Source organism: Zeus faber (genome assembly GCF_960531495.2).
Source record: "Zeus faber genome assembly, chromosome: 13".
NCBI classification, from domain to species: Eukaryota; Metazoa; Chordata; class Actinopteri; order Zeiformes; family Zeidae; genus Zeus; species Zeus faber.
Window position 1 is genome coordinate 15,326,870 of NC_137198.1, and position 27,759 is coordinate 15,354,628.

Genomic DNA, 27,759 nt, shown 5'->3' on the forward strand with positions numbered 1-27,759 from the left:
GAAAAAGGTTGAGAATCACTGCACAGGAGGAAAGAAGCTGTATGTAATGTGATTTGGGGAAACATGAAAATGGTTTGTGACAAACATGTAATTATTCTTCATGGCAAAATTACTCCAATGTCTAAGAGTGAGAGACTGAGTTAATTTCAGTGACATGATTGTGGGAGATTTGTTTGGAGAAAGGTAGATTCTTTGTCACAAACCTTGTCTCTTAAGCCCTGACATTCTGTATAGTGGGACACGTCAGTCTTTATTTACTCATAAACTTTATGTGAAGCTTCTCCCCCCTCCCTCTCCACCCTAAACTGAGACGCTGATTCTCTCTCTGCAGATGATGACCTACTCTTGGTACGTGGCGAAGTTGGGACACCACCAACATGGGATTCATTTTCCCGGCCGCTGGTGGGATCCGGTCCATCCGGAAAAGAAGGACACCTTCACCCTGGAGAAGTTCCTAGCTCACAACATGCAGTAAGGCTCCGATGCACTCGCAGCGAGGGTGTGTAGAGAACACAAACGAGGGATGGTTGGAGCAGATAAATAGGCGGGGGATTGAAACGGAGAAGGAGAGAATGATGAGGGCAACAATGGGACAAATGAACGAGTGGGTTGATATAATGAGGTTGAGACCAGTGGAATGGTGGACACAGCAGTGAGTGCAGCGGGAAGATAAGACCCGTGGAAGCGCTGATGCCAGTGAGAGGAGTTGGATGAACTGCAAAAACTCCACTAATTTACTAGATTTGGTTAAATGGCCTTGAGGAGAAAGATTGCCACTCATAGCTATCGCTACTTGCTTTCCAGGAAAACAAAAAAAAAAAAAACTACAGCTCTGTTGTTAGAAAGATGAGTCCGGTAGTGCCAAGCCCACCAGGGGGCAGTATTTGCCAGGCCAACCTCTCTTTCTTCCCAGAGGGGTAACGCTGACCTGTGGGGATCAACCCTGGGGGCTGGGAGCAGGAAGGAGGGAGCTGGAACAGGTTGAGAACGTTAGCGAGCCTACTTGGTCTCCATTTGCATGGAGCCATCCCCCAGTCACCTGGGGTGAAAGCAAGGGGTGTTTGGAGAGAGATAGACAAGGGTGGTTTACCTCCTGTGGTCCAGGCCCCCTGAGCAGTGGTGTGTGTGTGTGTGTGTGTGTGTGTGTGTGTGTGTGTGTGTGTGTGTGTGTGTGTGTGTGTGTGTGTGTGTGTGTGTGTGTGTGTGTGTGTGTGTGTGTGTGTGTGTGTGTGTTCGCAGAAGACCTGTGTTCGCCTGCATCGGGCTTCCTGACGGGGACCCCAGCTGGGAGCGGAGCTTCTCTCGCTGGCCTCTGGGCGTTTGCGACCACCTAGCTCCCATCCAGAAGCACCTCCACCCAGAGGAGTGGGCGCAGCGCACCCGAAATATCTACAACTGGACTGAGCAACACAACGGGTATGTATTGTATGTGTACAGGTATGTATATACTCAGGGTTTGTTGAATGCAGAATACAGCCCAAATATTCCTTCGGTTCACTCTATAAAGTGGACGAAACAAAGTATAGTTCTAATATTTTCATGCAAAGTTCAAAGACATCATCATTTACTGATCATCCCAGTGTGTCAGTCTGTGGAACCAGACAGAAACACAAAACAACACACAGGCAACAAAACACCCAGTTCTACTGACACATCCTTTCTGGGTAATTAATTTTTTTTTACAGAAACCACCCTGGCGATTGGTACTTTAGCCACAGATATGAGACAGTACTCCATATTGGGAATACCCAGACTGTAGTTCCTGCATCGTACAAGAAATAATTTTATTATGTCATGTCAAATTATGTGGGGATCCACTTTTTGTGTTATATGATGCTACCAAACCAGAGAAGATGGCTCAGCCCGCCGTTGTTTGTAAAGTAAAATAGATCCTTCCTTTGTGATCCTTTATCCTTTATAGAGGTTTTAAAAGAGGTTGAGGTACATTCGATTCCGTCTTTTTTTTCTCCTGTATCAAAAATGTACTGAACCGCGACACCACTGTATCTTATCAAAGTCTCTCGCACAGACTAATAGATACGCAACAATAAAAACTCAATTAGTGCCTGGCTCATAAACCTGGAGCATCATCTAATTTCTCTCAGTTCCTCATGATCTCTACGTGAACAAGCACTTGAGTGATTCAATTAGTGCTTCTCCACCTAATCAGCATCAGCAGCAGCAGCAGCAAACCAGCCAGACGCGTTTCATTCCACCATGTGGTCTCTGGTCATTCTGGCGCCGGCTTCCTCCAGCAAGGTTCTCCCTCTGTTCTCCGCGCTGTGATCCAGCTTCTTTGTGAATTCAACCAGAGCACGACATTAGGCCCTCAGCCATTTGAAATGAGACTGAGCAAGAAAGATAATGAGTTTCTTATTGCGTTTTTTGTCAATAAGTGTGTCAAAAAGTGGAATTAGTCAAAGCTCCATATTCCGCGGTTGTTGCCAGCAGCTCCTCATTCAGCCGGTTATTCACGGCTGAAAACTGTGACATTATTTCCCGCGCCCTCACGACCAGCGTGTCCACCAGTGCCCGCGAGCCAAATATTAGCTCGGGTACGCTGCTAAAACATTCTTTTGAAGAAGAGGTCAAGTGTTTAGAGTCAACAAAATGGAAAAAAGGGGGACATGGTTTACTTTGCGTTTAATGTGCCGGCGCGCATTGTCCCTCAGTCGTAGAATGGTTACGCAAACGGAGTGTACGATGCATAATAACCTGCCTGTATGGGGCGGAAAAACACCCAAAATAATTTTTCAAGAGTTTGAGGAACTTCACATGACAAAGTTATTTGTATAAAGCTTCTTTTTCTCTCTCTCCATTTTTCCCCACGCAGTTTCCATCCGGGGTCCTGGGAGCGTGTCGCAAATGAGGAGATGTGGCAGGCCAGGTGAACTGAGCCTTCTTACTGATACAATCGAGCCACCGCTCGTTTTTGTTGGCGAGGCTGTTGTACTGTATTCTGATAGAAGCTGTGTCACGGGGCCCCCGGGCCGCCTGCCGCTAGCATCTCCATAAACCAGTCTTGTGTGGTAAAGCATCTGCATGTACATCCCATCTGCATAAATCAGTCTATTGGACTGGTGCGTCACAGAGCGCAGGGTAAATCTGCTTGTCTCATCCATGCCGCGCTCAGCCCTGAGCCCTGTGCGCTCTTGCTTCCAGGATGAAGACGGCGTTCTTTCTGTTTGACCTGGCAGAGAGGATGCACGGCGAGGGGAAAGCTCGCCTCTTTGAGCTCTCTTACACCGTGAGTCTGCTCCCGACCGCCGCGCCCGCCATTACTGTCGCTTAGCAGAGTTATGAAGGCTCAGACCACAATATGACATAGCTGTTCAGGAGTTACTACATCTGCTTTTAAGTATGTCTTTTGATCTGGTGTATGCCCATGTGCAATATATTGTAAATAATTTAGTCCGTTTTTTTAATATATATATTGCATTCTTATTATTGTATACATATTTATTCATTCTTTACGTTTACATTATTTATATTTTGCATATTTTGTTCTTACATTACATAACATTACGTCATTTAGCAAAATTTAGGCATTTTTGCCCGAAGCGACTTACAATAAGTACATTTTGTCGGTAGTGTCAAACCACTGTATGTCACAGTCACAGCCAGCTAAACATTCTTTTGGAATAAGTAGCACTAGTAAGGTTTGAGAGTTTTTTTTTTTTGTTAATCTTTTTTATGTTGCTTGTCTGTCTGTGATTGTGCAATGCAGGGATTCTCAACCTTTTTCCCATTAAGGATACCCTCAATTTGATACACATTCGGCAACAGACCCCTTTTGATTTAGTCTCTGAGACCCCAATCATAGTGGACTTAGAGATTGTTAGATAATTTTGTCCAAACATCCATACCTGTCTATACTATCGTTACAGAGATAAACAAAACAGCTCAACACAGTCATTATTGTACATTCTCAAGTGGTGGGTAAATGAAATAATGGTGAAGTTTAACATTTCATCATTTTGTTGGGAACCCCTTAAAATCTCTTGAAGGACACTTGAGGGTCCCTCAATGCATGATATTCCTTGTACATGGACATGCATATGGCCAAATATAACTGGTTCTGATTTTGTGTGTGTGTGTGTGTGTGTGTGTGTGTGTGTGTGTGTGTGTGTGTGTGTGTGTGTGTGTGTGTGTGTGTGTGTGTGTGTGTGTGTGTGTGTGTGTGTGTGTGTGTGTGTGTGTGTGTGTGTGTGTGTACCTGCCTGCCTGCCTGCAGCTTTACAGGGACATTGTGGAGGCCTACTCTGCGGACTACCCTCCCAACTGGGACAAGAACCTGGGTCTGGCCTGCGAGCGTCTCCTGCGCTCAGGCATCCGGGGACACAGTGCCGAGAGTCTGCTGAGCTGCAGCATCCAGCACTTCACCCTCTACCTGGAGAAGGAGCGCACGGACCCCCAGGCCCCCGCTGTCCAGTCGGCCATCACACACCTCAGAGAGGAGAGAGGCCGGCTACGCAAGACCCAGGGGCGAGGCACCTAATCAGGCTGCAAGAGCCCAGGGACCCTGAGCCAATACCGAGGAGACCTGCCAGCGGTGCAGATGGCGGTGTAGTTTGATGGTGTCTTGATTCTGTCTATGGACCTTGACAAATTGAACTGGGATCATGGACCGGATCTAAATCTGCGAGAACGAGCACTCCAGGACCTGGTTCCCAACTGGGTTGTACAGTACAATGTGACGACAGTGCCAAAGCCGCATCGTGTACACAAGCAGGCAACCAGAACCAGGAGAGCAGGACAAAGTACAAAAAAAAAAGGGCTTCGGTTCAGCGCGTGAATGATTACGGCTGACCCCAGGGCCACCATGGGCCGGGCCTTGACTTTTAGAAAACCCGCCTGACCCCAATCAGATTGTCTTCCCCCTTTACTCTTTAAACTCATTCATTCATTTTGCTTGATCTTTCCATCTCATCCTTTTTTCCTCCCTTTTTACGCTCTCGCTGCGTTTAACATGATTATTATTTGGCCCCGGTCTCCTGCTGCTGTGCTCTTTTTTTTCTTCCCTCACATCAGGGCAGCACGACCGAGATTGAGGGGAAACCCAATTTAGGGGACAGAAATGGGGGATTAGAGCATCTGTTTAATCTGGGACAAACTTGTGCTGTGGCACACTGGCTTTTCTTTTCTGTCCTCTCGCTCTTTCTCATCACCGGCATTGCCTGCCCGCCCACTCCTCCATCCATCACTATATCTTAGATGGTCCTTTAAACATAAAACCCAATGGATTCCATGGTGTTTTTCGTCCTCTTCCTTGCTAACTGCAGAGCTATAATCCTTTGTGGATTTAACTGGAATATGAAATGTCACAATTGTATGTATTTGTGTGTACGTGTGTGTGCGTGCATATGAGCCTGTGCAGCCGAATGTATATTTTTGTGTATGCGTGTGTCTAGCTCAATCAAGCCTTCTTCCTTCTAGGAACCAGCCACACGCACACGGCTGATAAACAAACATGGAATAGACGAGTGCTTTCATCCTCCCAGAGTCACGCTAACGCCCATTGACGCTAATGCTGTAGCGTGGACCTCGCTGCTCCCGGGGCAGATGGACCCGCTGTCTCACGGAGCCCGTCAAGCGACACGATGGCATGCGAAGCCGGCAAACAGACCTGGAGAGTCACTTGAAAGCATCCTCAGATGCTGCCCCGTCCATATCATTCCAAATGAGCATTAACAGTAAAAAGTACATTGTCCTGTGCTGGGACTAGGCCTTAAGAGATGTATGATGACGTCTCTGGCGGGGAGATTTTGTCCATTATAGACTCTGAGATTCTGTGTTGATTTTAATAGTCTAGGCTTCTAAGCAGTTCTGCAGAGGTCAAAGACTTGAGTTTTACCATAAGCTTATAAAGCACTATTAGAGCTGTCCGTCAAGGACGCAGCTAGAAAATGCCAGCACTATGAGTGCTTGTGCAGTAAAAAAAAAAAAAAAATTCTCTACAAATGTAATCTGCATTCAGTCTGCCTTGGTGCAGTTGGCTGATGTGATTTAACCTTGCACCAATCTTTTGGTCCCTCATAAGCGAACCACTGACTGAATGTTGTTTTTTTTGTTACTTTCTTTTTAATAATGATCCTGCATTTTGTTCCCCTCAATTTGATTTGGAGCTTTATTTTTTTACCGACAATTCTGTTCAGAATGATGCATATGTTTTATTTCTGATAAAACTAGTTTGCATCATTGTTTTTATTTTGTCATTAAACCTTTAAATGTCACCTGCATATTATTATAGTTCGGCTTTTTTCTGGCACAGTTTTATGTACAATGTCATCACAATGTCAAATGTGTGCTGTGTCCCCTGTTTAACTTTATTGTCTTCCTCACTCTCTCTGTCTCTCGCTCTCGCTCTCTCATTCCTCCATCACCCTGTATCACCAGTTCCCCTCTCAACCCTGATGTTCTCTCTCTCTCTCGCTCTCTCTCTCGCTCTCCCCCCCCCCCCCCGTCTCCGAGAGTCTGTTGCCCACCACAAATCAGCAAGCTGCTGAGGATTGTGGGAGCCCATGGAATCGCCGTGACCAGGGAGGCAGGCAGGGAGCCACGGCAACGCTGGAATGTGGGGCGTCTGAGGAGATAAGAGCCGTGAGCTCAGCCAGGGAGAGGAGAGGAGAGGGTAAGGGAGGGATGGATGGATGCAAGCGGGTGGGGCACGGCGAGGGTGAGACGGGGGGGGGATGCTGCAGCGAGTGTGAATGGGAGACAGAAAGGCAACACGATAAACAGCCAGAGAGAGCGGGATGGGAGGGGGTTCAGGGGAACTTGGGGTTGGGAGGGGGGTGTTGGGGGGTGTTGGGGGATCACAGTGAAGATGGGAAGCCAGCCTTATTCCTCTTTGCATTTCATTTACATCCCTGGCCGTATCGACCAATCGGATTGGGAGCAAAGCCCAGGGCTTAGGAGGGGACTAAAAAGACAAAATGCCTTTGCTGCTCTCATCCCTCCCTGATAATACCCCTTCTGTTTTTCTTTTCTCTTTCTCTCCCGTCTATAAGTAGATACTGTCCGAAATGCCAGTGGAAAAGCGACACCTCCGCTTGCTGTGTATCTCAGATAGACCGAGCGGGAGCAGGGGCTGAAAAGACAGCTTTAGCATCTGGGCCTATCTCCTCTCCTCTCCCTGGCTGGATGGGGACTTGGAGTGTGTGTGGGGAGGGGGAGCAGGGGGGTTGGAGGTTGTTGGTTACTGTTTGGGAAGAGAATAGAGGGTGCGAGAGGCATGATATACTGAGCCGGCCACAGATTTTGCGGAATCTTACACTCTGAAAAACCTTGCCCGCAGATCCCTCTCCTAAGCAGGGGAAACCTGTTTCAAGGGTGTTTACGAGGTGCCTCCCATCTTTTGTGAGTGTTGCCAATGGCCGTGACAAAACTTCACACATATTTTCAGAGCAGGATTGTTGGTAAGTCTGACGTACTAAAAATGTAGGTTTATCTATTGCGGCAACTCGGCCTGGTGGCCTGCGTTTGCGGATTTCGCATTCGTCGGTGATCGCTCCTCAACACCATGGAAGACAACAAAAAATAATTCTAATGATTTTCTTTGTAGATTATCAAATAAATACAAATAAACAAATAAACACTTGACATTTTCCGATAAAAACAAAACACCAATGTCTATTGGGTGGAATTAGACACCTCGTGTCTGCCTGTGTTGACATGACTTAATGAGGGACTGTTGAGTTTAGGCTTCCATTAGTCTTTGTGTGTGTATCTCAGCGTGTGGCAGCCGTTGTTTGTGTGCCTGCTGTGCCGGTACAGTACGTTTGTAGGTTTACTAACTGTATTTGGACAGGTGTTTAGAACACTCAGTGTCGTGTTGATGTTTGCCTTGTTTTGTTTTGCTCCCATTGTGGCGGAATTCGCTATGTCTTGGCTTACAAGTGTTGTTCCTTTATTTAATGGAGTGCGCCATTGTCCTGGCCCCTCCCTATCACCGTGTGGGCGTACTTGGTCTATTGTGTTGAGGCCGGGCCTGGCGGTGGACTACCTGTAGAGCCTATAGAACGCCATATTGTTGTAGATCCTTCTCAAAATGCGAGGCATTCAAGCCTACTGCAGATAGGGGAGATGCCGGGTGGAGATTAAATCACCCCCTTATTTTTTTACAGTGTCCTCTTCCGCCTCGACGTCTCCTCCTCTCATAAAAGAAACTCGACAATGGAGGCAAATATGGGAGGGATGAGGTCAATAGGTGAAGGGAGATTCAGCCGTCTCCATTTCCAGCACCAATCTTCAAGCCTTGGCTAATGCGCTGGTCGTCTTTGGGTGGCATTTGCCGGTCTGAATGGGGAGGCTGCTGCAGGGAGAGAGAGACAGGAGGTTTATCCTCAAGGTGTGAACGGATGGATGTATATATTAAGGACCACAGAGAATTAGTGGACAAACAGTCGCTCTGTATTCACACCACCCACCTCCTCGGTGGATGTCCGCACAGACATGTACGGACATCCACGTGTCTCCGTGCGCGTGCATGAGTTGAGAACACACAGTTTAATCTATACATTAGAAAATCGGAATTAACTTCTGGAGTTGCTCGCCGCCAACCGCACATTTTCCCCCAAATGCCTGTTGTTATCTTGTGTACACACATTTTGGTTATTTGATACAGCCGCTCTCTATTACGGCACTTATGGATATCAAAGACGGTAGTGCAGAGTCTAATTGAAAATGGCTACCGTGGAGAAAAGGTCTCTCTCTCTCCACTCCGACTGCGGCGAGGCAGACAAACAGACCCATTCATCGCAGTCTCCTTAGGTCTATTTAAATAATTGAGGAGTAAACTGACAAATTAGGTACCTTTATGGCCGCCCCTGGGCTCTCTCTTGGGTACCTCCATCTCTCCAATACAAGGGAGTGCCACCAGGCAGGGGATAATATCTCTCTCTGCTTTGAGAGAGAGAGAGAGAGAGAGAGAGAGAGAGAGATGGGGGGGGGGGGGGGTGGGCCAGGAGGTGTTTCGCCAATCAAGCGGGCCACACTTCCTCCCCCAGGTTCTAATTTTGTGCCACATTAAGGAGCTCGGCCTCCGTTTAGGACACAGAGAGGCATTTTCATAATTTGCCGCGTCTCGACTCGCTCGGGGTGTCTCTCTGCCTCTCCCTTTCTCTCTCCCTCGCTCTCTCCTCCGTGTCTGAATGCATGGCCTGGGGAGGGAGAGAGGGTAATTCATTTGCCTCCTTTCAGTCCACCGCCTTCCGCTCTGCATAATGTGGCTGTTAGGGGTGTGTGTGTTTGTGTGTGCGCGTGCGTATGTGTGTGTGTGTGTGTGTGTGTATCGCAGCTAATATTTATCTCTGCAATAATTTTCTGGTATACCTGAATATCCTTTGTTACGTTAAAGCTTGTTCTGCCCCTTTTTTTTCTCCAGGTATAGCAAAATAAAATACTCTGAAATGATTCAATAAAAAAACATTAGGTATGGCTCAGATTAGACACGCCCAATTCAAAGAAGCCGAGTGCTGTGTTTGGCCGATGTCTGTGAAGGCTTTAGAACAATAAGGGCTAAATTCATTGTATCTGTAATCACCAGAGACGTACGCTACTACACATTTAAGTTGCCCGGTTCCTCCACCCCGTGACACCATCCATTCATACACTGCGCCGTGCGTAAGCATCGATTCATACGTGATTGGTCACGTGATTCAGTGGGGGCATTGCATCGCTGACAGACGAACTAATCTGAAATCCCCCCCAATTTACAAATGAAAATCCCACCATCCAATTGAGCTAATAGAGGGACTTGAATGGGATAATAAGATGTGGTGTAATACTGTGTAAAAACCCTGTAATGTTGTGTTGGTGTGCGGCTCGCCACCGCTGCGTGCTTCACTGTGTGCAGTGATTACCGGGGCCCGCGGGCCTGGTGGCGGCTTTGCAGCTGGGACAGGAAGCTCCTCCCCGTGCGATGAGTCGCTGTCTGCCCCTTCCTCTGGAGCCCAGGGTGCAGGGACCAGCCACTCGGCTCGCGCTCCCTCTCTCCCTCTCTCCCTCTCTCCCTCTCTCCCTCTCTCTCTCTCTCTCTCTCTCTCTCTCTCTCTCTGGCTTTTTCCCTCCCTCTATTTTTCCATCTTCCTCTCTCTCTCTCTCTCTCTCTCTCTCTCTCTCTCTCTCTCTCTCTCTCTCTCTCTCTCTCTATCGTTCTGTCTGTACTATTTCAGTGCTTGCAGATGTGCACAAACAAGGAAGGATTAAAGCAAAACGAATCTAAACAGACAAACGGAATTAGAGTGATGGGTGTCGGTGGGCTGGTTCGCAGTGATAAACATAATGACGCCGTGTGTGTGTGTGTGTGTGTGTGTGTGTGTGTGTGTGTGTGTGTGTGTGTGTGTGTGTGTGTGTGTGTGTGTGTGTGTGTGTGTGTGTGTGTGTGTGTGCGCGCGTGCGCGCGTCTGCGTGCGCTTGAGTGTGCGTGCGTGCGTGCGCTTGAGTGTGTGTTCCTGTGTCTGGGGGATTATCAGTGCTTAGGTGTGTGGTGTGTATGGCTGGGTGACTGCTTCTGGGTGTCTTTGTGTGTTTGCCTATCTGTCTATGTTTTTGTAATTATGTGTGTGTATATTTGCTCGGGCTCCACTTGTGTGTGTGTGTGTGTGTGTGTGTGTGTGTGTGTGTGTGTGTGTGTGTGTGTTACTGCATGCCGTCTCACAAAAATAAGTCTCTATGCCCTTTCCATGTGTTGATGTGTGCCCCACCCCCCCTTCAGTGTGTTGTTGTTTGTTTGGGTCATATTTCCTTCATGTTGATCATATTTTTACTGTTTATATTGTTAACTAAGCCTTTATGTCTCTACTGAAACATGGAAAATATTCACCCAATATTGACATATACCTCGTAGGATAAAAGCCCAGCTGTTTGTGCGACTTTATGGAATATCAAGGTCTCTAGTGCTGATCACATGGACTTGCTGGTCACTCGGATCTAAAGTAAATCACACACGTCTTGAGACGCTGCAAAAGATGAATCTTAATGAGGTAGGAAATCTTAAAAAAATTTATCAGTTAAAACAATTAATCTTATTATTATTCTTTTTTGATTAATTAACTGGCCTGGGATTGTACCTCTAAGATTAGTCTTCAATTATGTTACTGAGAAAAGTAGATAATTCCCGGCATTTTTTTTTTGATGCTATTCAAAGAAATCTTTACTTATTTTATGACTGTTTATTTATTTTTCTTCAAGAAATTGTATTGTTTAAAACTTTCCAATTCCAGTGGCATTTTCTGTATTAGCGCAATATTATTTTTTTCTTAAGTGTATATCTTCTTCATATCTGACATGGACAAATATGTCATATGTCACATATCTGACATGACATTTATATGGTTTTTGTCGTTTTTTTTCTGGTGGACAAAAAAACAAAAAAACAGTTGACAGCAATTCTGAAATAAAAAAGCCAATCGACTTGGAAAAGGCTCAACAGCAGAACTCTGCGGTTTAAAGGTCACGTATTTAATCGAGCAGAAGCAGACTCCATCATAGATCACTTGCCGTCTTGTAAGGCTTGTACCCTCGGACCTCTCCAGTGCAAAGTGCTGTCGCCGTCTTTGCCGTCTGCATCTGGTCACTTGTTTTCCTGGACCCGTGTGTGCTAAGGAGGCTCTGGAGTGCAAAGAAGCCTGTGGGGGGGCTGTGATCAGCGGCTACGGGGTCCCCTGCCGAGGGCCGCCGGGATTAGGGCTAAACCCTGCCCTGCCAGATGGGCACCACACATCCCAGACATGTTACAGCGACAGCCACAGCACAAATGCCCTCCGGAGTGCCCCCCACCCTGCTAAGCCTTTTGCGGACACTAGAGGGATGGAACGCACCGTGAGGCTGACTTGTGTGCTCCAGCACCATTCTGAAGGTGAATAACACTGTCTGGGCCATTATAATCACAGTGATGGCCAGGTTACGTTTTCATAGCGTGCTCTAGATATAAGATATAGCCAACACTTCCACCTAAACGTTGTCCTTTTTGCACAACGATCAAATTGCTTATCCGTCTGACTTTTAAATCCCGGACCTTAATTCATATCCGTGAATATACGAGATGAGAAGTACTCGTCTCATCTCTTTCAGGAGTTCGGACTGGACAGGGAGGGAGACGGACGGCTGAGGTCTGGGACTCTTCAAAGTGTCAGCGCGGGGACAGTACCAACCAGTCAGCAGATTCCAGGGCATCTGCAAACCCCGGCCTCTGAATGAAACTCACAAGGTTGTTTTGATGTGCAGTATTTCAGAGCCACGGGCAAAACTGAAATTAAGGTGTGTGTGTGTGTGTGTGTGTGTGTGTATGTGTGTGTGTGTGTGTGTGTGTGTGTGCGCGTATGCGCGCGCATGCACGCACGCCCCGGCTGCGGTGGGCACATGCTGGCTCAGGACTCATCCATGTGTTGATTGCTTGCTGCTCGACTTTCGTCACACAGAGCTGGCACTAAGCAAGGCCTCCCCGACTTCAGTCAATCATGTAATGAGTTTGGACCAAATGTTTCTCCCGCGATGCTCTCTCGGTCGCCCAAAAAGAGGAATGTGTCTTTCAGCTTTCAGCTTAACCGAGGAAAGGTAAGGATGCAGGGTCAGCTCCACAACACGTTTGGTGACTTAAAACTCTTGCCGAAAGGATAGCTCGGCGGATATTTTTCTTCCTGTTTTCGGGACGCAAACACCGCGCGCCTCCTTTTGTTGCTTATGCTCAGCGTTAATGTCTAGCTCAAACGATCCCATTTGTTGACATGTTTATGGACACTTTTGGGTGGAGGGCGTCACGGTGGTTTTCTCCCACCTGGATCTGCGCTCCCCCAGCCAGACTTGGGGAAACGGTCTCTGTGCTACTAGAAAGCAGATTACAGCAGACAAGTGTACAAACAAATAAAAGATTACAGGCTGTGAATATGTTGAGTCTAATGCCCTTTTTCAGCGAGCGATGCTTAGCACAATGCGCTTCTCTCCCCAAGCTAAATTTGGATTTCCAGCCGCCGGATGCGAAGGCCCGCCGGCCAGCTGCGCGTTCCGCCTGCTCCGCCATGACGGCGCTCCACGCCACCCGCCCGGCTCCTCCGCTGGTATTAGTTTGGCTTTGGAGTTCAAGTGACTACGAGGTTTAAACCTCGGATTGTTAAAGGGAAAAAAAAAAAAAAAAAAAAAAAATGGGTTTGGGGAGGGGGGGTGGAATAAAGGCTCACTGTTGTTCTTGAAAAGCTGTGTTTATCCAGGATTAGAGACACCAACATGTTAATAATTGTTTCTCACAGAACTGCAAAGAAGCACTTTCCTGTAATCCCCTAATCAGGCATTACACCTCTGAGCGAAGCCACGACGCAGGCGCAGGGAGTGCGTGACGCCGTGCAGTACACCCCTGTTTCCCTGACGCCACACCCACCAGGAAAACCACCTGTTTTATTTGTTTTTATCACATGGGCGTTCTCCTTTTACCGGCTCCCACACAAGCACCACGCTACCCAGTAATCGCCAAAGATCGGCCGTGAAATTTTTTCTTTTTATTGTATTCTACCATGCTTGTAAGGCTTTGAAAACCATGGCAGACGCTGTACTTCCAAGTTCCTACACCGCGGTCTTCAATTTGAGGGGAAGGTTGTAATTTCGCACCTCTTGCGACGGCGACAAGGTCACATAGCTGAATAGTGTCTGTCGGCGTGTCCGCTGTCATCTGCTGTACAGCGGCACCGGGTCGGGCATCGCACGCCGGGATGATGAAAGGTGTGCGAGAGGTTTGTGAGAAGAGCGCGGGGACGGAATGGGAATGTTCCCGTGCTGGTGGAGATGAGGCGGTTTGAAGAAATGACTACTTTGTGCAGGGAGTCCTAGACTAATATCTATGACTCCTCATAAAGATGGCTTTTATGTTTGAGTAGCATTGATACTGAATTCACTGTCAACCCCGACATAGTCCTGATGATGGCGTCCTGGTTTTTGCTCAGGATAACGTTGCGTACACCGTGGAACTGCGTTGAATTCTGGTAGTGACAGATTTTTTTTGCACCTTGGCTTTCTCTCTCTCCCTCCAATCACTTGGGCTTTAAACCCACATCCGTTCTGTGTGTTATCTCCAGCGTGCCGTCACTCTTGTTTTGTGCTTTGGACTTCTTTTTTTTTTTTTTTTTTTTCTTTTTCTGGAGCCCATCGTTGGTGTCGAATGTTCGCTGTTTGTTGTTTCCCTCCCCACCGGGCCCGCCGCCCCTCTCCCCCGAAAAGTGCAATGAGGGGCTCGCCGGGGATTAACCTGGGGAATTTAATTAGTGGAGCTGTCGTCCCTGCCCTTAACATTTCAATCTCCTCGGGCAAGGCTGCACTGGAGCTGGGCCCTACGACGGCCAGTGGGGAAGGCAAGACACACGTTTGACAAACAGATTAGTCCAGAAGCCTGCGTGGCCCTGGAGGAGGGAGGGGAGGGGAGGGAGGTAGAAGGGTGAGGCATGGAATTCGGGGGAGAGGTGTGGTTGTGGGCCATTCCCGTTAAAAGCCGGGCTTAAGGGCGGTGCGTTATGTGCCCTGCACATCTCTGGCCGGAAGGGTGATTGTTTCCCGAAACCACGCCCTCCCCCAGGACGAGGTGTGGTCCTGGTGAGCAGGAAGAGGGTGGGGTGGAGGGGGGGGAATTGGAGACGGTGTGAGTTTGGGGCAATCGTGACTTAATCTGAAGCCACCACTGTTTGAATTGTAATCCTGATGCTAAGCTCCACATCAACCCATCTGGGACTTCTCCCCTATCAACACCGCGGCCAACTCCACCCCTCCTCAACATACACAAACACACGCGGCACGCCCTTGGTTGCGTGCGAGAAGTGTGCCCATGCCATTAACACCTGCCGGCGGTGGGGGTTTGGTGTGGGGAGGGGGGTCAGGAGTCCAGCAAATGAATTACTAGCTGTAGATATGTATCCAAACTGTGGAAAGGAGCCCTCCCCAGCCCCAGCGCTGACCCACTGGTCAGCGGTGATCCCCTGTTTATATTCCACACGCAGCCCCCGGCTCTGGGGAGCGGGGCCGGCAGCCTCCCGTGGGACTTCTGATAATTCAAGTCAAACATTATGTCCCCCGCTTGTTTGACACCCGTTTAAAGCTCTTCAATCACACGTGTTCGCTACAGTCCATTGCCCAGCCCTGACCCGCCATCCATGTCACCTCCGCCGGAGAACATAATCAATCCTGTTTGTCGATCACGCTGCTCAAGAAAAGCGGGGCGGGGGCGGGGGGGGTTTCATGAGGGAAACCAGTAGATGGGACGTTAACAATATCTTTAAAACGGGTGTAACAGTAGGCTGCTTGTTGCCTCCCAACAGGACCGCCCCACCCTCCCCCCTCCTGCCTCGCCTGCGCACCCACCCCCACCCCCCTTCCCCTCGTGGCTACTCTGTGTCAGTGTGCCACTAATTAAGGACTCTTAAAGAGCTACGCACCGCACTCATTAGCAAACTGTAGCATCCTTACTGTCCGGAGCAGGGGGGTGGGGTTGGGTGGGGTGGGGGGGGGGCTGGGCCAAGCTCGGCAGCTGATGCAGTTGGAGGACCTGCTGTCCCCGTGGCCCACTGGGGTGTCCAGAAGGTCAGGGAAGGCCGACTGAAGAGTTTAAACTTTAACTTCTTTATTGTTGTTGTTGTTCTTGTTGTCGTCGTTATTACTGTTGGTGTTGTTGTTTTTATTATAGTTATTTTAGTTGTTGGTTTTGTTAGTGTTATTATTGTTATTAGTAGTAGTAGTAGTAGTATGGTTAGTAGTAGTATATTTACTATTTGTGTCACATAATTAAATGTTATTATTATTATTATTATTATTATTATTATAGCATAATATATGATTTAATATTTCATTTAATACTAGCTATATTCTTCAGGGTTAATTATTTAGAATTTCTGATAGATTTGTATATAAAAAGGCTATTCTGGGCTGTATTGGCTCACTTTGTTTCATGCTGTTCACTTTGTTTAGTATTTTCTGTCAATTGTAGTGTTCCAGTCAAGGATAGTGCAATGTACAGTATGTTGGTTTGATTTGATTTGGTTTGTTGCTTTAGTACTGTATACATTATCATAATTCATCATTCTCATTGATCATCCTTTTTCAATTATTTTTGATTTTGTCAGATCATTTAGAGGCTGTTATTAGTCACTCCACTAAAATAGCCCCCCCCAAAACACACACACACACACACACACACACAAACCCCTTCAACAGAGGGCTTCACCCCACCCCCTCAACTTGGCATTTGTTTATTTTGTTTTTCATAAAAATGCAAAACAAAACACGGCGGTGTTTGTCTTGATGAAAGTAGGCCAAACAACCGCTGACAAACAAGAGGGGGAGTTGTAGGTCAGGGCTGCACAAGCCGTGTGTACCCGCAGCCGTCCAGAGCGCAGGATACGCTGCCGTCTGACACAATAACATGCAAACACCCCCACAACCATGATGTAAGGTTGTCTAGACTGAGCCAAAATCTTTAACACACGCACACGCGCGCGCACACACACACACACACACACACACGGTCATATACTGTACTGTATGTGTATCTGAAACCAACAAATTTATACCAAAAAAAAAAAGTTCACATTCATTTAGCATGTCATGTTTGTTTACAATTTAGGGAAAAATCCGTAAGCTCTGAATAGAAGATAGTTGAATGCCCTAACCTTACCTTTACTCCTCACTTTAAACCGACGACGACGCCGGAGCCGCAGCTCCCCGACCAACCGGTATCGTTGCGTCTTTTACCAATTTCAATTTCATGCTTGGCTTCTCGGTTGTCCCCCGGGGGACGGAGCAGAGACCCTCGCACACTGGACCGACTTGACTCGCCTTGACCTCAGAAACCCCGGGACACGTGTGACCCTGAGGCCGTGACCCTGCCACGCCCGCGCACCGCGCTCCACAGGAGTTCATAAATCACACAGCGGCACAGTCTATGGGCTCTACAGTGAGGGCAGAGTCCTCGGAGAGAAACACTATGATATCACATTATTCACATTGTTCTCCAGGGTGTAAACTGACTTTTAGTACTGTGTTCTGTATCGCTAATAAACAAATTGCCAGAAATTGCATCAGGAAATACTGTACATTTGTGGTTAAGCCTGTGAACAGCAGGATGAGGTATATTTTTGATTCAACCAGTGGGTGCAGAAGCACTGTCAGATATTATTATTATTATTATTATTATTATGATTATTTTTATTTTTGTTTTATTTTTTATTTTTTATTATTAGCATATACTGTATGTAATACCCATAATTAGAAGTTTATTGCTGCTATGTTGTAGAGTGTTTTTCTAGCTTCCTAACTCCCTATTTCTCTCTGGGGATTAAAAAAGTATCTATCTATCTATCTATCCTTCTATCCTTCTATCCTTCTATCTCTCTGTTTATGGTATTATACAGTAAGTCATAAATTATCCATTGTTATGATCCAATATCAATAGCCCTGTTATATGACATGTTAACTTGAAGCCAAATCACAGCAAATACAAGCGCAAACCCTGATGTAATTATGATGGATACTATTGTTTTTACCTAACGGCACCCTGGGCACACTCGCGCACACACACAAAATATTCTTTGTCAGTGTCCCATAAAACCACAGGTTACATGCACGCAGACACGCAACAATAACAACAACGACAGTAACAATGGCAGATGCCCCCTGACGCTGATTCACACAAGTGGGCACGTGATTGAGGGCCCCGGGGCTACAGGCTGCCAGCCCCATTGCATTGTGTTCCCTCAGGCAGGCAGCCGGCTTCCCTAAATACCCCTTTGTCTCGGGTGGGATAGTCACGCAAAAGGGCCAAGCTACTGGTGTGGCACACGCGGGCCCGCTCCGCCACTGCTCCGTGACCCAAACAGGTGGATCGAGGAGTGGGGCGGGTGGCGGCGGGTGATGGGGGAGGAGGGTGGTAGGGAGGGGGGTGGGGTGGGGTGGGGTGTCTCTGTCAGGAGGGGAGAGGAGAGGCAGCATCTGTCTCCATACTCAACGACTCCCCGAGCCGCTCCATATGCTCTCAGGAGAGCTGGGAAACGGGCATGCGGACCCAGACGAACAGGTGGAGGAGGGGGGGAGAGGGGGATTAGGAGAGGTAAAAACTTGATCAGAGGAGGACGGAGCGATTTCGGAAACTGTCAAATTAGCCGCATAAAAGGGGAGGGCTTTCGACGGGGGGCTCGTTCGGTTCGACTCGGAGGAAGACTGCCGTGCCCTGCGGCGTCACCTCCTCGAAAGACGGATGAGGCGGGATGGGTTTCTTGTTCACCGGTCGAAGTTACAAACGGTGCTTTCCTCTTGTGTTCTGCTCCAAAACGGAGCGATGCACAAACAAAAAAAAAAAAGAACCAAAAGACGCAAAGCATTTTGCTCATCGCATTCTGTGGCAGAGACCAGCGATCAAGTTTCTTGAAGTCAAAATCATTGATCACAAAACAACATTGTCATGGTACAAATCACAATACATGTTTCCCTCGTTTTCAGGAATGTACTGTAAGACTGATGCCGCACTTGCAGGGATGGTTGTTTCTCCATGCCGTGCAGGTTTAAGAGGCTCTAAAGGTATGTGTTGACACAACAACTCATCTATTGTGTCCATAATGCCGAATAAAATACCAAGTGGAGCTCACAGATGAAGATTGTCATCACCACCTTTCTGCGGATTTTCAAACCAGCGGCATCAGGAATAATGTCGTTTGGGGTGAAATGTTCTCAACAAACCTTCTGGGGATGACGGTCAGGAGTTATGGACAACAATCTTTTTCCTAAAATTCACCTCAAGCCATATACGGCGCATTGTTTTGCGCATTCCCGTCACAAGGGCCGCGCAGGAACACGCCGGGATCGGTTTTAGGACGCCTCTTCCGGGTGAAGGCGGCAGTATCGCCGAGGTGCACGCCGTGTGTGGAGCAGGGAGATAGTTTGATGACAGACACACACACACACACACGCACACATTTGGTGGCTCTCCTCATTCACTGTAATCCAGTCTTATGCTGCAGGTGGGCACGGGGAGCATGGGCGGCAGCTAACGCTATTCTGACGGCTCGCCGTGCTCACGCTATAGAAGGGGTGGATCAAAATTGGAATTAGTTACGGTTGGTTTGAAAGTGAAGAGCGGGTGGGAATATACAGTTTAAGTAACGGTCAAGGAAGAAGGCATTTTTGCCACTACCCCTTTTTTATAGGGGACAAATAACATGAGCTATCTTGATTGGTGACTCCCATTGAGTCTGAGAAATGAAACACTTCATGATTAAACTGCGAGAAAACCTAACGTTGCTTTGGTGAATAAGTGGTAAAATGTAAGATACACCTATTTCATCTGTTCAAGGCACTTGGATAAGGACGTACATCGGTCGTGACCACGTATCCAAAAGGGACTTAGCTTCTTCCCCGATGACATCTGAAACATGATAATGATGTGTAATGCTCAATCAAATGCGGACATTCTTAATTGCAAGATGGAGATTCTAGGACTTGGGGTGATTTGTACAGCTCCGCCCAATGAGAGGAGTGCTAAATAACCCACGACTGTCCATAGGGGGAAGTGGGTGGGCGTCTCTCAGTGATAATCTCTTGGCTGCAGCTAATTAATTTTTGGTGCCTCGTATAGGTCCACCGTCTCACCAGAGATCCTCGCTCGCAGGAGATTAAGAGATAGAGAGCTCTAGAAAGGTGTCAATTATCAGCGAGGCCTCATAACACGCACCTGCTTAATTGTCACGATGATGAGTCTCATGGGGGTAATGGGCTCACGAGAAGGGAAGGGAGTGGATCCTTCACAGGTAGATAAGACCCCGCAGAAAGCCCGGCGGGGGACGAAAGAACCGAAGACGCGTTCGTAATATGGCCAAGAGAACCCAAATACAAAGGGGAAAATGTTGTGGTATTTGAAATGCTGAATTGCTTTCCTTTCGGGGAGACGTCCGCTTTTGGACCAGTCCGTCCAATTATATCTGAGACTAAGAACTGGGGTTAGGAAAACTGCCTATCCAAGTCTTACCGGGAACTTTTTTTCCGCAAACGTGATGAATGCTGTTGTTCATCATTATCATCATCATCATCATCATCATTTGATAGGTTGTTCGTATGTTATATTTGGAGGTTCTGTCAAGGTCGAAGTGCCTTTGTTGGCCTTTTAAGGAAGGAAAGTGGGGTTCAAGTGGAAATCTTGATGGACAATGCACTTCCTGACTGTCTGTGGTTAAACCTTAACTTGTTGAAGCTCCTTGGATCTTCCATGTGAGATACTGTGTGGTCAGGTTTCGGAAAAGGTATTTTACTGGCTTACATCCTGCGTGTTTTGTTTTGGAAAGCAATGAATTTGTTGCACGGGGTTGGGTCTGCATACATCGTATGTACAACAAAGGTATGTTACAAACACCTTACGTGTCGTCCCTTCCAATAATAATATTCCAGTGAAACACACTCGGTAACATGTGTAATAGGGTTCAAACGTTTGCTCCAACACTGGATCATACGCGTTTTCCGTGTTTTCCGTGTGAGGGGATAACGAAGAGTTTTGTGGTCCGTTCTGTTAAAAGTGTCGCATGGCACCAACCAACAGTCAATGGCCGGCGTCCAAATTGCTAGTTTGAGCTGCCGAGTGCTGTGGCTTCATAAGTGACTGTTAATCAACAGTAATGGTTGTTGATCGCTCTAAGAGCACTCATAACACTCTAACATGCTGCTACGTATAGGAGATCCCCCCCCCCCCCCCCCCCCATTCGGGCCTTTGCATAATCCTAAAGGGTTCCCATTTGTTTGCTAAGGATGGTTCCCAATTCATGGTTTAGCAACATTATAGGATATACTCTCTGTCCCCGACACTTAATTCCGAGTGGACCGACTGACACTGAATTTCAGCCCTTGGCAAATGTTAATAAACATCAAGAATCTCAAACGAATACAACCAAAGAGGAATGCTCATGCTTCTTATCCCTGTTTTCACACTGAAAGAGAGTGCTTTCAAACTGTATTTGTGACGCTGGGTACTGTGGGATATTTTTTATAACTGAGATAACTAAAGAAAGGGTATAGATTGGGATTAAAAAATAAAAAAAAAACATACGTACATACGTCTCGTCTCCAAAGTTCTTCGGGGGCCTACGTCAGCGGAGCACAACCCATCAAGTCTCGGGTCTTCTGGATTGTTGCAGGCAGTGGATCGCAGAGGTGTCCGCTCGCTGGTTTCTTCTATTCCACTGGATAACATATATGAGATGTTGAATCGGAAAGAAATATCCTTGACTGCTGTCCAAGTGGGCTTTTCACCAACTCAAATTAACTGGAGCTTAAATCAGATGTGTGTGTTTTTCTCGTGATCTTCTGGTGGCTTTTTGGGGTTTTCACCCTCTCCGAATATATCTTAAACAAAGTGTCACTTCGTCGCCCTCCTATTGTAACTTCAAATATTCTATTAGCTGATGAACCCATGAGCCCTGTGTGTATTTTCTACGCTCGGGAACAATAGAGGAGTGTTTGGGCATATTTTGGTTGGAGAGCTTCTTCAAAAACAACTCTGCGCTCTGTATGAAAAATAGCTCAGCCCCGTTGCACTCACGGCGGTGTGAAGAAACAATTTGATGTGGTTTAAACATTTTCAGGAGAGCCATTTAGCCCAGGAGTGGCTTCCTGATGTGAAATAAAATAAACGTGTGGCCCCTTACTTCATCAGACACCCAGCCAGTCAAGCTGTCAGTGTCATTATCGGGTCGGGATCTCTGTAAATCTGTGGATTTGTACGAGCAGGCTGAGAAATTAGAATAACATGCTTTTTGCAGCGTGCGCTTAGTTTGAATCTTTTTTTAGACGTCAATTTTAAAACATCTAAATCTGTTATATAGGCTACAAATCCTTTTTAATTTAATCTCATGTTTATTGATGATGTCACAAACTAAAATAATTTTATCCAATGGAAAATGTTGACTAAGCCTGGATAAGCACTTTCCGGGGGAAACTATATAATAATTATAATAATAATAATTATAATAATCATAATCATAATCATTCAAATATCTATATTATTATAATTTATTATTTATTATATATTGTTATGTTATTAAAAATACAAATAATAACAATTATAATTATTACAAGTAATAATAATTGTTATTATAAAAACTGATTATTATTATTATTATTATCATCATAGTTATTCGTTATTACAGCATGATTTCAGCCTGAACTACAGAGGAGCTTAAATTCCTGCTGTTTTTACAATATAAATTTGTGGCATACATGTTGTTAGGGAACATCTAATAACACCTCCTGCTCGTATTCATCGAATTTGAATTGATGTCTTTCGTATTTAATATTTCTCCCGTAGGCCTAATATGTCTGGTGATGTATTGTATTTCCGTCTCCCGCGGCCAAGCAACAGTACGTGCTCTTATAATAAAGTAAACACTACTTTTCCTTATAACCTAGTGACGAATTTGAACTCCATCCAGCCCCACGTACTGTATGGGCTTATGGGCACTCCGGCGTGTGCCCGTGGGCCTCTAGGTTTCGGGACAAGGGAGGCATTATGGGCTGTTGTTAAACAAAAAGAAGAGGGATTAATGCAGCGTCTGTCGCTCCCATATGCTCCTCGGCTCTGATTGTCTCTGTATTAAAACTCATACAGAGTTCTGATCGAACCGCGGTGCGGGAAAGTCGACGGGGCGACGCGGGCCCGGTCCCGTGTCTGTTTGACACCGGAATGACATCGATCAGGAATTTATTGTGTAGGCGAGGTGTCAAACAGAAGTGTCAGTCGCTTGTTCGAAATGAAGATTATTTTCCTTCCCTCCCAAAATTTAATTAGGGGAAAAAAATGGGGGAGGGGGCGGGGGGGGGACATTAAATCCCCTCCTTTGGTGAGTTGATATCGATCGAGACCTTTGCCTTTACCCGATTTTTTTTTTCTTTTCGTTTTTTAATAAAGAAATAATAATTAGAAAATCGGCGCAATTTTTTTTTTTGGGGGGGGGGGGGTGTCTGGATGGAAGAGTTGATGACGTCAGGCACAGGGCCGTAGCTCATGAATATTCAGTAGCGGTGTTATTAAACTGTTCTCCGCCGTTCGCGATCACTGTTTCTGATCGTTCCACAATGAATTGGTTGTGACGCCGCGGCATTACTTTTAATTCATTTGACCTTGGATCGAAAGCACATTTTTCAATAATGCGTCTGTGAATGTTGGTTAATGATTTGACCATTTCGAGCACACACGGAGATTGATTGGGTATGTCGAGGAGGCAGATCAGATGTTGGACTTCACGCTCTTTGCGCTTTTCGGGTTTTTGGGGAAAATAAGAAAATCATTGTTTGGTGGCATCCCGTGTCCAGCCTCTTTACCTCTCTGATGCTGGTGTCGCATTTTCATTCTCATCATTTATTATTGTTATTATTGTTGTTATTATTATAATTATTATTATTATTATTGTTATTATTGTTATTATTATTTATTTATTTATTTTTACTTAGTCTGTAAACGATTGTGAATTGTAATCCATTTTACCTTTCATAGCTAAAATAATTATATTTGTTTAAGGTCAAGATCAGCTTATAAAATTGTAAAACTTATATTCTTTTAATGGTTTATCAACTTAAAATGTCCATATTGAGATGCAACATTTTAAGGCAAGCAAACGTAAAAATATATACAAATGTGTTTTTTTAATTGATCCCATTACTCCAATCTAATTATAATAATTTGGTTTCGTATTTTTAAGCCATAATAATGTTAATTCAGAAGAATTTCCCCCCCTCGGAGATGAATAAAGTGTTATCGTGTCTTATCTTATTTGACCTCCTTTTAAGTTTTAAACATTGTCATTTACCACGTCTTAGTATTTAGATGAACTGACGTCTAAAGGTTTCTTCAGTGGAACCTCCACCCGTGCGCTGGTGGGGTTCGGCTGCCCCCCCTCCCTCCCGCCCTCTCTCCGCTCCCCCGCACCCACAGAAACCCCGCCGGTGAAATATTGGGATTAGCATCTCTTTGAGGCTCGGATTAATGCTGCTTTCACAAAAACTCACATTCTTTTTGTTGAATCATCAGACACTATACCGGAAGCTAAGAAGAAGAAAAAAAAAGTTCACAACTCCACAGTTTAGGTATTTGGGAATAAGAGACATTGGACCATCAAGGGTTAACGCCTCTTGATAAAGGACAATTTAACATGGAGAGTAAAATCGAGTTGAGGTTGTTTTCAAAAATAAAACTGCTGCTGTTTTTATATAAAATGGCAATACTTTTTTCCTTGGTTATATATATATATAAAAAAAAATATTGGCCTTGAACTGAAAACCCAACCACCACATGAAACGCTCTAAATTATATTTGCGTCTATTGTTTTAATTTGAAATTTTAATTCGATTAAAAAAAAAAGAAAAAAAAAAAAAGAAATCCCCCAATTCTGTCCGTGAAACAAATTGGGACACTACATGTTACAAAGAAATGTTATAAAGAAATACGAGGTTTCCGTTTGTATTGCATCGAATGTATTGAAATGGGACGAATAATAAATGAGCCTCTAGCATCCAGCCATTGAAATAAATAGAAATAAAAACAGTGGCATACTGTCACTCCTCATTTTCCACATTCCATGGGCCCATTCTGGACACACACACACACACACACACAGACACACACGCATACGCACATGCGCACGCACGCACGCACACACACACACACACACACACACACACGCACACACAGTGATTTTGTTCCTTGATGAATGAGGGGCGTCAGTTCACAGGACCTTTATTCACGTCTTTTCGACGGTGGGGGTCAGACTATCTGGATCCATAGTGTCAGTCAGACCAATGTGTGGCTCTGCGCTCCAGCTTTTCGCTGCCGTGTGCTCCTTCTTTTGCACCGCCAATAATTTAAACCGTTTTTAGCCATTTTTTTTTTTTCGTTGTTCAAAAAAGTTAGAAATCTATTAAAATCACAGCAGAGTCTTATGCGAGGGGCTCACAGATTGCATACAATACAACAGATCACAGTTTCGAAGGCTATAGCACAGATAAAAAACACATATGTACCATTTATATAAGACGCACACTGATTGTCTCTTAGAAACTACATATTGATTCCTTATAAACACTTTTTTTTTCTTAAATAAAGTAGTGCATCCATGTCCACACACCGTCCGCCACCCAGTTGTTTATGAAGCTTGGGGGGCTGTCCATCCCGAGAAGTCCACCAACACGTCGGCACCTCTCGCCGTTTTGTTGCCAAATAAACATTTGTTCCGTGGCTGAAGTACTTTTGCCCGAGAGTCCGGTTTAAGATGAGCCAACAGGTGTTTTTACGCGTAGAGGCACACGCTCAAAGACATGGATGAGTGGCCAAAGCCCGCGTGGGAAAACAAAAAAAAAGACAAATAATAACAAAACGAAAAATATCTTTGCCCGTGCTAAAATAAATTAAACCTCTGTTCTAGGGACCCACACAGCCACTTTCATGCCCAAAATGTCGTGGAGGCCAGCGCGCCCCGCCAATCGAGCCGGTCTTTACGCACGTGTTTTACGCAGGGGGTGGCGGGGTTTCCAGGTATGTTTCACCGTTTTGTTTTTTGTTTTTTGTTGTGCAGTTGACAGGTTTGTTTTTTTTTTTTTTTTTGTTGTTTTTTGTTTTGTTTTGTTTTGTTTCTGTTCACAGCACTTGGAATTTCCACGAGGAGGTCTGGTCCTTATAATCCAAGCAGTCCGCGTTGAAGTTGAGCTTCCACGACGCCGCTTGGTCCTTATAATCCAAGCAGTCCGCCGTGGAGTTGAAGCCCAGTCCCGACGCCCCGTATCCCTGGGCGGACAGGGCCGCCGGGGACTGGTTCAGATGGCTTGTGACGGCGGCGGCGTTCGTGCCCATGGGGCTGAGGGTCGAGCCGGGTCCGGACAGCTGGTGGTGCATGGGGGCCAGGTAGGAGCCGCAGTCCATGCCGCTGAAGTAGGACGTGGAGCCGGCGTAGCCCTGGCTGTAGCCCGAGGCCTGGGTGTAGGTCATGGGGTAGGACCTTTGCATGCACGACGAGGAGGTAGACAGAGGGTCGGACAGCGGGGAGATGGACGCCGGGCTCCAGATGGACACCGGCGCGGTGCTGGTGGAGATGGCGGGGACGGTGGTGGTGCTGGTCGGGGGAGTGAACTGGCCGCTGGCCCCGCTCTCCGAGCTCACCTCTCTGGCCGGGGAGCTTTTCTTCTTGGCCGGTCGCACTTTGTTCTGTCCCCCGTTTTGTTGCTGCTGCTGCTGCTGGCGACACTTGGCCCTCCGGTTCTTAAACCAAACCTTTAATAGAGAAATTAGAAAATGTAGATTTCATTAAAATAATAATACAAAATAAAAATAAAAAAAATCTAATGGCGTTTGGTTATATTTTTATTTTACTTTTGTTGAACCTTTATTTAAACATATGAAATCCCATTCATCTCTTTTTCAGTGGAGCCCCGGCTTTATAATATAATATTCAAATTGAAAATACTCCGATTATGGGATACTGACGGGAACGAAATATTTCCAAATCACGAAGCTTGAATAGCAAAAGCAATTTATAATACTGTATATATATTTTTTTTAATTTAACATTAATAATTAATTGTATTTACTTACAAGATACTTTACAAGATCTATTTTCCAGGGGAACCCTGGCCAATACGTCTGATGTTATAATATTAATGTTTTAAATATTTTAAAACTCACATAACGGGCCACTAAGAGGGATGTGGCATCCTTATAGAGCGCCAAACATTTCCTCCAACTCACCTGCACACGAGACTCGGGCAGGTTGATTTTCAGCGCCACCTCCTCGCGCATGAAGATGTCCGGGTAGCGCGTTTTGGCGAACAGCGCCTCCAGCACGTCGAGCTGCGCCCGCGTGAACGTCGTTCTCTCTCGTCGCTGCTTGCGGGGCGTCGCTTGAATCGGATGGAAGCAGAAGCACAGTGTCGCTTTTGCGCGTACGCGAAATCCTTGCGCGCACGGATGCCGCTTTAGAACGGAGGTCTTACAAATAAGGCGTTTATGCTGTGCGTAATTGCGCACGCGTCCCGTGGGACCATAACCTCTCTGTCGCCATACCCCGCCCGTTAATACTTTATATCATCCTTATTAGTCTATTTTATTATTACTCGCAGTATTCATCACTAGTTCTTCGTCTTTTTATTTCGCAGTGTTTGAAGCCTACCTGGATAGCCCACTGATGGATGCAGAAGGTCCATCCCAGACGTGGTTAAACTCAGTCCATTGACTGTGTAAGGTGGTTGCTTGAGATACGACATCATGCTAATGTTTGTCTGGGGGTTGAAGTTGGAGAAAATCTTGAAAACTGATGAAGCCCCCTGAGGTGTGCTCGGTGTGATGTATTCGTCGTGTCGCCCTGGTGCGGTGGGTAACTGTTCCAGAATGAAAAAGGAAGAAACATTAATTATTAATCTGTGTGTGTGTGTGTGTGTATTCACACACGCACCACCCCCTTGGGCAATGAAGCAACATACAGGGATTGCAACAAGTCAATTGAAAGAACAAACGCACACATCGAATGCAAGCGAACTGGGAGCCAGATACATTAACAATTGTAGGCTGCGCAATTAAAATAAAAAAAAGATAGTATATGGGATCACTAAACAGAAGACCCTTCCAAAAAAACACGCACCCACGAGTCTCCCTAAACCTTCCCCCTACAGGAGCCATTTCATTTGGATTCCCCTCACAGCTTTATCCGTGTTTAATTGGGAAATCACTGCTATGAGGAGGAAAAAGTCCCCTTTTTTTTTTCTTTCAGT

General features: G+C 46.1%; 2 protein-coding genes across 4 annotated transcripts in view; one reads left to right on the top strand and one right to left on the bottom strand.

The window, feature by feature from the left end:
* The window catches only part of tmem260 (transmembrane protein 260), a 28,861-nt gene extending 22,622 nt beyond the window's left edge, over positions 1–6,239 (top strand). For both annotated transcript variants that reach the window (XM_080012254.1, XM_080012255.1), the window contains 5 exons: positions 332–471; positions 1,240–1,416; positions 2,834–2,887; positions 3,163–3,247; positions 4,235–6,239. In XM_080012254.1, coding sequence (XP_079868380.1) covers positions 332–471; positions 1,240–1,416; positions 2,834–2,887; positions 3,163–3,247; positions 4,235–4,498 — 720 coding nt within the window. In that variant the 3' untranslated portion in view covers positions 4,499–6,239. The remainder of the gene's footprint in view (positions 1–331; positions 472–1,239; positions 1,417–2,833; positions 2,888–3,162; positions 3,248–4,234) is intronic.
* A 19,397-nt stretch (positions 6,240–25,636) lies between these two features.
* On the bottom strand, positions 25,637–27,258 carry otx2b (orthodenticle homeobox 2b; the record flags this gene model as incomplete). 2 transcript variants are annotated; one of them, XM_080013002.1, is made up of 3 exons in its annotated part: positions 25,637–26,266; positions 26,741–26,892; positions 27,162–27,258. In XM_080013002.1, 3 exons carry the CDS (start codon positions 27,256–27,258, stop codon positions 25,637–25,639), a joined length of 879 nt encoding a protein of 292 aa, XP_079869128.1. The 2 variants fall into 2 exon arrangements, with proteins under 2 accessions (XP_079869128.1, XP_079869127.1); XM_080013001.1 differs by having other exon boundaries at positions 26,741–26,925.
* Between the last annotated feature and the right edge of the window lie 501 nt (positions 27,259–27,759).